The following is a 9,484-nucleotide window of genomic DNA, read 5'->3' on the forward strand; positions in this document are numbered from 1 at the left end:
CTGACTCTTTTTAATTCTCCTCATTTTTCCTAGGTTCGTTTTCTTTCAAGGTTTGGTCAAATCTTTTGCCCTTTCTGATATAGTCATGCTTTTTTCTAAATTCTTAAACTTTGGGGCTGAAGAATACTTGCTTTTTGTCCCTAAACAAAAAGATAACAGAATTTGTTTATCTCTTCCAATTATCACATTCTGCTTTGAAACTAACTAAACATTCTCTGTTCTTTCTTGTTTCCAGGATGGTCCAGATGCTGTGAGAGGAAACCGGACAAAGCAGGAAAGTGCCTGGATATTCAGGCTGTGGTATAGCTTTGACCACAAGTATCCTTTTAAGCAGGATCCCTCTATACTTAAGAAGTTGGTGCTCAAGTGTTTCTTGCTCCTGGTTCTGATGAATACCTATAGAGATGCTCTGTAGAGAAGGAATCAGTGCCACTCCTAGGCAAAGATGAAACTTGCTCAGTATAAATAAATTCTAAAGAATGGAATTTGATTTGACAGGGACATCAGAATTTGTCTTAACTCAACCTGAACATAAATAATTACAGTAGTCCCATAAAATTCCCATAAATAATATTCCTATCATAATGGGGTAATTTAGCCTTTTCTTGAAGACTACTGGTGAGTTGTATCTCATTCTTCACGACCCAGCTTGGGGTCTTCTTGGCAGAGATACTGGAATGGTTTACCATTTCCTTCTCCAGTTCATTTTACAGATGAGGAAACTGGCAAACAGGGTTAAGTGATTTATCAGGGTCATACAACTAGTATCTGAGTCTAGATTTGAATCTGAGTCTTTCTGATTCCAAGCCCAATGCTCTATCCACTGTATAACTGCCCAGCCTTGGTTGTGCACCAAGTCAGAAATCTATTTCTCTGTAGCTTTTATTCATACTTCTAATTCTACCGCCTAGGGCCAGCTAGGGAAACTAGCTCTTTCTTTTCTTTTTTTAATAATATTTTATTTTTCTGCAATTACATAAAGACAATTTTTAGCATTCATTTTTTTTTTAATTTTTGAGTTCCAAATTTTTTCTACCCTTCCCTCACATTCCTCCTCCCTGATGAAAAACAAAACCCAAAGGGAAGAAAAAAACCATGGTGAAAAAATACAGAAAGTGAAAAATGCATGCATCAGTTTCTATTTATACTCCTTCAGTTCTTTCTCTGTAGGTAGATAGCATTTTTCATCATGAGTCCTTTGAAATTGTCTTGGATCATTCTATTCATGAGAAGAGCAAAGTCATTCAAGCTTGATCATCATACAGTATTGCTGTTATTGTATATAATGCTCCTGTTCTGCTCACTTTATTTTGCATCAGTTCATGTAACCTTTGCAGGTCTTCCTGAAATCTGCCACTTCATCATTTCTTATAACACAATTTGATCAGTCATTCCCCAATTGATGTGCATCATTGCCTTTTATATATTTCAACATAACTTGTATAGTTCTCATCCCATCCCTACATGTTCTCTATTTTTTCCTTTTTATCAGTTTTTCAACTAGTTGTCATATGGCATGATTTCAATTCTCTTTACTTTCCTGATCATTATTTTCCCACATCATTATTTTTCCTAAAATGAGGTGCCTTGAAGTGATTTGACCTGAACAGATCCCATTCTGGACATTCCCCTTCTGTTAATGCAGTCTAAAAAAAAAAATCACATGAACTTTTTTTTCCCCCAGGAGACTTAAAAAAAAAAGTTTACTGAGATCAATCACCAGAACTTTCCTCTTATATATAGTTGTTTCCTCTTATATATAGTTGTCCTATAACTTCCTTCTTCCCTCTCACATAACAGAAACATGATGAATCAGAACAAATGGGAACATCACAAACTACTTAACACTTATCCTTGAAGGTCTCCCAGAGATGAATGTGGAAATCATCTGTTGTTACATGTGAGGATCCTTGTAGACCAATCCTCCACTCTCTCAAATTACTTTGATATCATAGAGATACTTTTTCATTATTTTTGTTATCAGAACACTAGCTTTCTATCCCAATTGGGATCAGATTCCTTAACAGAAATCTCCATATTTCAAAAATCATCTGAGACTTGGTCTTTAAGAACCTTGCCTAATTCTTTGCACCACTGACCCAGCTAAACACATTTTTAAAAACAAATCTTATGTCTTGAGGTAGCAATGGATTTGGGGGGGGGCGGGATTTGAAAGGACAAAAGCTATTTTTATTTTGCCATTTGAATAAGTGTTGACTACTCAGGACCTGGCCTTTTGCATCTTTTCCAAGTTATTCATCAGTTTTTTGTACTGTGCCTTTTTCAGAAGATAGATACCATTCAAAAACTTTCTGTTAACCTTGGTTTTGTCTGTGGTGGCCTATTGAATAGGGCAGCAGAGTGATGCAAATTCAATGTCATTTCCTTCAAGTATTAACTTGAATTTTGGGCTAAAGAAACTGCACAAATAATACCTGGTCTCATGCACGCTCTTTGGATGTATTTTTCACCCAAGAATTTTTTTATTTTGACAAGTGAGCTACTCTTTTGAATAGCAACATTGATGGGGAAGTGAGCATACATAGACCTCATCTTATTATGAAAATATAGAGAAATACATTTGATTGTTACCTGTACATGGCTGCAGATTATGCATATGATTGCAAGTTCTTTTCCATTTCCCCACCACTTGTCCTTTTTTTCTTCTTCTTTCCAAGGAGATTGAATTTAACACTGATATTGTTGAAATCCCTATGGAGGATTCCTCTGGGCTCCTTCACAGTAACTGTCTGACCCTTCAGAGAGCTGTCAACAATCTGGTTGCTTGGTATGGTCTTCATTCTGATTGTGAATGAATCAGAGTCACGTGAACTTTTTAGCTATCTTGGCACACTGTTGACCCAAATTGAGCTTGCAGTCATTAAACCCCTTTCTCATGTTTTGTTTTGTTTTGTTTTTGCAAGGCATTTGGGGTTAAATGGCTTGGTAATTATTAAGTGTCTGAGGCTAGATATGAACTAATTCCAGGGCCGGTGCTCTATGCACTGCTCCACCTAGCTGCCCCAAACCCTCTTCTCATATATTTTATCTTAGCTCTATATCCCCCATATTGGACTTGTGTATTTGATTTTCAAGGTCAAATATAGAACTTTACTTTTATCTCTTTGAAAACTTAAATATCTGAGTTCCAATCATAAATGTCAGTTATGAATTTCTTTGTTCAATAGAAGTAATAAAATTTAGAAAGCTGAGAATGGAGCATCAGAAACCTCAGAGTTTAACCTGTACGTGAAAAGAAATACTCTCTTGAAAAATCAGAGGTGGCTAAGCCCTAAATCCCTAATTATGTCTGTCAGTCTATAGATCCTTCAGTGAAGCTAGGAGAGGAAACAAGAAGAGAGGAAAATCTTTTTCAATCATAATGATGTTGTCTTTGAAAGTTTGAGTTTGATTCAGAAGCCTAAAGAGAAGAAGCAGCTTAGTTAATGGCTACAGGTCAATCTTGGAATTAGGGAAGACCTCTGTTCAAATCCCACTTGTAATGCATACTAATTATGTGGTCCTGGGCCACCCATTTAATTTTTCCATGCCCTAACCATCAAATCAGTAAGCATTTATTAAAGTAGTGTTTACCATATGCCTTGCCCTGAGAATACAAATATAATCAAAAGATAGTTCTTGCCCTCAAGTAGATTACATTCTGATGGTAGACAACAATACATAAAAGGAAGCTGAAGATGGCAGAGATACTCATGAAATCGTAGTGCAGAAAAACTTAGGAATTGTGGAAATCCCTACACTGTTGAAGATCAGGCAGCAAGAGTTCTTCCTACTAGTTCTACTTCTGATCCAGAAGTAGAGACAATTTACTGCCATAAATTTTTAAATTTTAAGTCTTTTTTCCCAGCATGTTGTAATCCAAGCTTAAATAAGACCAACAATTCAGATTGGAGGTTTAAAATTGAATAAATCTTCTGTGGCCTTAAAATTCAATTAAAATACATTATACTAATAGCTTCTCAGGTTCATATCTGGCCCTAGACACTTACTGGGTCACCCTGAGCAAGTCACTCAACCCTGTTTTCCTCATCTGTAAAATGAACTGTAGAAGGAAATGGCAAGGCAATATTTACCAAGAAAAACCTAAATAGGTCAGATAGAAACAGTCCCTTAGAGGGCAACAGTCCTCAGGTGCAGCATCTGACATAATTTATCCCACTTTTCACCACTCTCCAAGCTAAGCCTCTATTTTAAGGATACATATGTAAATCCCTGCCCCTTCCCCCTTTAAAAGGTTAGCATAGTTTACTTGTTTAAAAAAATACTAGAAAATGAGGACAAAGAGGGAGTGAAGTAGAACTTACCCAGAAGTAGAAGTGAATTCTGGCTCTCCCTTGCTTCAGTGAGCTACCTGCATAATTTGAAAGTCTTCTAAAAAATTGCCCTTTTAAAATTGGTATGGACAAGGTTTAAAAGTGCAGACTTTCTGCTCATACTTCATATTTTCCATTTAGAATCTTAAAATCATTAAGAACATAGATTTTTAGACCCAGACAGGACATCAGAGGCTGTCCAGCCAAGGCTTATTATTTTACAGATGAGGATGAAGCCCAGTGAGATTAATCAACTTGCCCAGTGTCACACAGTAAATGACAAGCAGCATTTGAAACCAATATCTCATTCATATTCTAGAACCAATGTTGTTTTTTTTTCTACTCTAACAATGGATGAGAATTTTAATTGTTTCTGGTAGAATTTTCCTAACCTGAATTTTCAGATTCTGTTACCATTTTTGAATTTGAGTGGACATGAAACCTGAGAGCAAAAGGTTACATTAAGACAGAGGGAAATATCCTTTTATTTTTTTGACAGAACATTATTAAGAATAGGTCATTTTGCAGGTTAACCCAAGGGTAGTGATTCTTTCTCCTCTTATATGAGTTATTGTGTGAAAGTGACAGTCAAATGATACAGTAATTTGGAAGTGACAGATGGAAGTGGAATTAAGACAATTTGACCATGTAAGGAAGAATCCCTGTTGTCATTGTGTTTGGCAACCTTAATATATCTAGAGCACATTCGGGGGGGGGGGGGTAGATCTTATGGCTTTTTCTTTTCTTTTTTTTTTTTAGCTGCAAATTAAAGTAACCAGACTTTGCATACTCTTCATTTCTCAATGGTATCTTGTGTCGCTGAAGTGAGTATTACAAAATACCATAGATTTGAACAGAATTTCTTTTAGTTGTCATTCAATATGGTAAATAAGATGTGTCTAATCTTTACATTTAAAAAGGTGAAAAATGAAGAATTCAGAGGAAAGCAATTTATATATATGGATCTTGTTTTCATTGATATATATATATATATCAATGAAAACATCCTTCAGGAAAGACAAGAGGTGATCATAAAGATCTTAAGAAATATGAAAGATTCAGGGCGACTTTGTGGTGCAGTGGATAGAGCACCGGCCCTGGAGTCAGGAGTACCCGAGTTCAAATCCGTCCTCAGACACTTAATAATTACCTAGCTGTGTGGCCTTGAGCAAGCCACTTAACCCCACTGCCTTGCAAAAAACTTTAAAAAAAAAAGAAATTTGAAAGATTCTAATAACAAGCAAGAGGTCACTTGATGTCAAAAAAGGTTTCAATTGTTCCATGTTTTATTTTGTTTGGACCTATATGGGAAGTACCCTGTGTAGAAACCCATTCCACTGAATTCCATATCAGTAGCTTGCCTGTAACCTATAATCTTTAGAATTGTTTGATACTCTGAGAAGTTTCCCCAGTTGCAATGTGTCAGAGGTAGAATTTGAATCTTAAAGTTCTTGATTGCAAGATTGTACTTCTGGGCTACACCATTCCCCACCCCCTGCCTTTTTTCTAGAAAATAAAGCAAGAAAGAATGGATTCTGGTTGTAACAAGAACATTTAGGTAAATATTAAGATGCATTATTTACTTGAATGTGGGAGCTCACAGGACCTTCATCCCACAAGATGCTTTTAAAAAAACAAAAAACAAAAAAAAAACTAGATAAGCATGCGTTTGAGTGGCTTCACTGAAACGGGTCAAATAGCCTCTTAGGAGGGTGGAAGAGGTTCCTTTGGTCTTTAAGTCAGTTATACTATGAACAAGAATTTTAAAGTGACTTTTCAACTATATAAAGACATGTAGAATTGTGTCATTTTTTCCCCTTTCCCATTGGCTTTCCCATGACTCTAAACCATTCCAGACTAGAATGTGTTCATTTGATTCTTAAGAAATGTTTTATCTATGCCTTAAAAGAACCTTTTAAGACACTGAAATCCACTCATTCACTCAAATCCAATTCAGGGTTTGTCATGGTCTTTGAAAATGAAGGACAAAAAAGATTATTAAAAGAAACTTTAGTAAACTTTTGTAAACCAGAAGTTCTTCATCATCTAATTCAAATATCATCTTGAATATTTCAAGTCCATTTTATATTTTCCTTCTCCAATTAGAATTAGAAGGTACCCATCTTCACTGTAATAATTCTTTCTTATAACCAAAAACTGTTTCCCTTTTTGCAATTGTATCTCTTCCTCCCCAGCTCCTCTTTTCTCTTTGAGTCATTATCCTTGTGTTTATCTAATCCAAGTTCTCCACCTCTTTCACTTTGGAACGCAAAATTGAGCCCAGCACTTTTAACAAAATTACACTCATTGTTGATGATAGCATATTTGTGATAGTGTTTTGTGTTTTCTATACACTCAATTACAGTTATTGTATTCCACTTCTGACCTTGTTCCTTAAAAGTGGCCAAGATGTGTAGAAATCCAGATGTAGCCCTTGCCCTGATGTCCACTGAGTCCAATTTTGCATTGCTATTCAAAGTAAGATATCTTATAAAAAAGACTTGTAAGATAAGATCAAAGCAATCCAGTCATATGAAAAATTGCTCTAAATCATTACTGATTTGAGGAATGCAAATTAAAGCTTCTCTGAGGTACCACCTCACACCTCTCAGACAGGCCAATTTGACCAGAAAGGATAATGATCATTGTTGGAAGGGTTGTGGGAAATCTGGGACACTATTACACTGTTGGTGGAGCTGTGAACTCATCCAACCTTTCTGGAGAGAAATTTGGAACTACACCCAAAGGGCAACAAAAATGAGCATACCCTTTGACCCAGCAATACCACTACTAGGTCAATACCTTGAAGAGAGATCATGAAAAAAGGTAAAAACATCACTTGTACCAAAATATTCATAGCAGCCCTGTTTGTGGTGGCAAAGAATTGGAAATCAAGTAAATGTCCTTCAATTGGGGAATCGTTTAGCAAACTGTAGTATATGTATGTCATGGAACACTATTGTTCTATTAGAAACCAGGAGGGATGGGAATTCAGGGAAGCCTAGAGGGATTTGCATGAACTGATGCTGAGTGAACACTGTACACCCTATCAGCAACATGGGGGTGATGTTCAACCTTGATAGACTTGCTTGTTCCATCCGTGCAACAACCAGGGACAATTTTGGGCTGTCTGCAATGGAGAATACCATCTGTATCCAGAGAACGAATTGTGGAGTTTGAACAAAGTTCAAGGACTATTCCCTTTAATTTAGGGGAAAAAAACATATCTTATTGAAGACTTGTAAGATAGTCTAACTCAGTGAACTGTAGAGCTACAGAGAAATGGGTTGTAGTCTCAATTTTAGTTCTTTAAAAATAAAGTTAATATTATTAAGTGTCTATGGTCAGATTTGAATTCACGTCCTCCTGACTCCAGAGCCAGTTCTCTATCGACTATACCACCTAGCTGTCCCATATGAAGTTAATAAAGTTAAGCATAACTTAAAATAAGCTTTAAAATGAGAGTAGTTGGGTTAATCTCCTAAGATCCTTTCTGGCTGCCAACATTATATGATAGCTACCTGAGTGCCTTCCAAATAGAATTTATTACAAAATGCTGCATATTATGACAATGCATTGTTATGAATGAAAAGGAACTAAATTGCCTTAAGTACTCTAATTTGTTCTCCATCTTCACATGCCCACTGGTTAGATGATTTGCCCCAGATCACATAACCTGGCAATTTGTAAGAGAACTAGAAATGAGCTGGGATAGCACTGTTAAATTGAGACCATCTAATCTAAAACTGTCGTTTTACAGATAAAACAATTTAAGTCCAATGATGGTAAGTGACAGTAAAGTCACGGTTTTCTTTCCTGCTGCTTTTTGTACTGCCTGCAATGATGAGGGCTGGAGTGTTGGTATAAAAGTAAATTCTAACATATCACAACTAGTGGAAGGATTCCTCATGTTTCAAATGCCTTGGTTATCTGAAGGTTCCCATATGTTCTATAGATTAGATTTTCAAAAAATTCTAACATAGTTAAAGACATTTTGCACCTAAACTCTTCTGAAAAAAAGAAAGCATAGACAAGACAATTTTGAAAATGACACGTAGAATATTTTTAGAAAGCAGTATGAAATGGAGAATCATAATTTCATAAAGAAACCTCTTTATTCTCTATGAATAGAAATAGAAATGGTTTTTGTTTCTTTGGTGATTAAGGTGAGAATCTAAAAGTTTGGGGTTTTTTATATTCCACTGAAATGAATCCAATTCTTCGTTGATTCAGGAAATATTTAAAGTCACTGTAATGAATGTCAAGTATGATACTGATAAAGTGGCTAAGTAGTAGGTAATAAAGATTTAGGGTTGATGGGATGTCATATAAAAGAACCATTACTGGGTTTTGTTTTATGTGTGTGTGTGTTTTCTCCAAACTATTTTTTTCCTTGATTTCACCTTTTTAAAAAGTTACTTGAAACCTATTCTCACTCACAGTGGACCACCATTAACTACAACCCTCCCAGCATGGTGTGGCCTGCTAGCTCGATGCCTGACCAGCCCACAGGTATATGAAGTAAGTACAATGAAGTACAATGCATTAGAATTAGACATCTATTCTCAGGGGAGAAAAAAATCTTTCTTTGAGTACATTTTGTGCCAGTTTCTCTGAAATGCGATGAAGGTCTTTGTCAGTTTGCATTTTTCTCATAGCAGTCATATAACATTGTCATGGTACTCTGTTCCACATTGTCACCTCCCTCAGTCGTCTTCTTCCCTGTTTTAAAGCAGGTTCTACTCATAATGTGGCAACTAGATAGAGTGCCAGACCTGGAGTCAGAAAGACTCCGCTACCTTAGTTCACATCTAGCCTCACATACTATAGCTGTGTGATTCTGAGCAAGTCACTTTTCCTTGTTTGCCTCAGTTTCCTCATCTGTAAAATGAACTGGCAAAAGGAATGCCGAGAAAACCCCAAATGGAGTCATGAAGAGATGGACACAACTGAATGACAACAAAGTTTAACTGTTCTTTGTTATAAAAACAAAGTTATAATTGCATCATAACTATGTAGCTGGAAGAAATTTTGCAGGCCGTTCAGTCCAACTCCCTCTTTTACAGATAAGGAAACTGACACCCAATGACTTGCCATGTCAGAGGCAGGACTTAAACCCAAATCCTCTGACTACTCATTCCAACATACCA

The 9,484-nt window shown here is 36.2% G+C and overlaps 2 protein-coding genes across 8 annotated transcripts in view; one reads left to right on the forward strand and one right to left on the reverse strand.

Annotated features, from left to right (window-relative positions):
- Positions 1 to 9,484, forward strand: part of SLC9A7 (solute carrier family 9 member A7) — a 203,715-nt gene that overhangs the window by 178,531 nt on the left and 15,700 nt on the right. Inside the window, exons 15-16 of the mRNA XM_074213704.1 lie at positions 236 to 318; positions 8,750 to 8,855. Of these exons, the coding sequence (XP_074069805.1) occupies positions 236 to 318; positions 8,750 to 8,855 (189 nt within the window). The remainder of the gene's footprint in view (positions 1 to 235; positions 319 to 8,749; positions 8,856 to 9,484) is intronic.
- CHST7 (carbohydrate sulfotransferase 7) overlaps positions 1 to 9,484 on the reverse strand; it is a 70,041-nt gene that overhangs the window by 26,538 nt on the left and 34,019 nt on the right. For 4 of the 7 annotated variants that reach the window (XR_012473966.1, XR_012473967.1, XR_012473965.1 and 1 more), the window contains exon 2: positions 2,593 to 2,802. The exons of the other annotated variants lie outside the window; for them this stretch is intronic. Coding sequence is in view for 1 of the 4 variants with exons in the window: in XM_074213699.1 (XP_074069800.1) it covers positions 2,610 to 2,802 (193 nt within the window). In the remaining 3 variants the exon portion in view is untranslated. The remainder of the gene's footprint in view (positions 1 to 2,592; positions 2,803 to 9,484) is intronic. 7 annotated transcript variants of the gene reach the window in all.

This window comes from Macrotis lagotis, chromosome 1, assembly GCF_037893015.1.
Source record: "Macrotis lagotis isolate mMagLag1 chromosome 1, bilby.v1.9.chrom.fasta, whole genome shotgun sequence".
NCBI classification, from domain to species: Eukaryota; Metazoa; Chordata; class Mammalia; order Peramelemorphia; family Peramelidae; genus Macrotis; species Macrotis lagotis.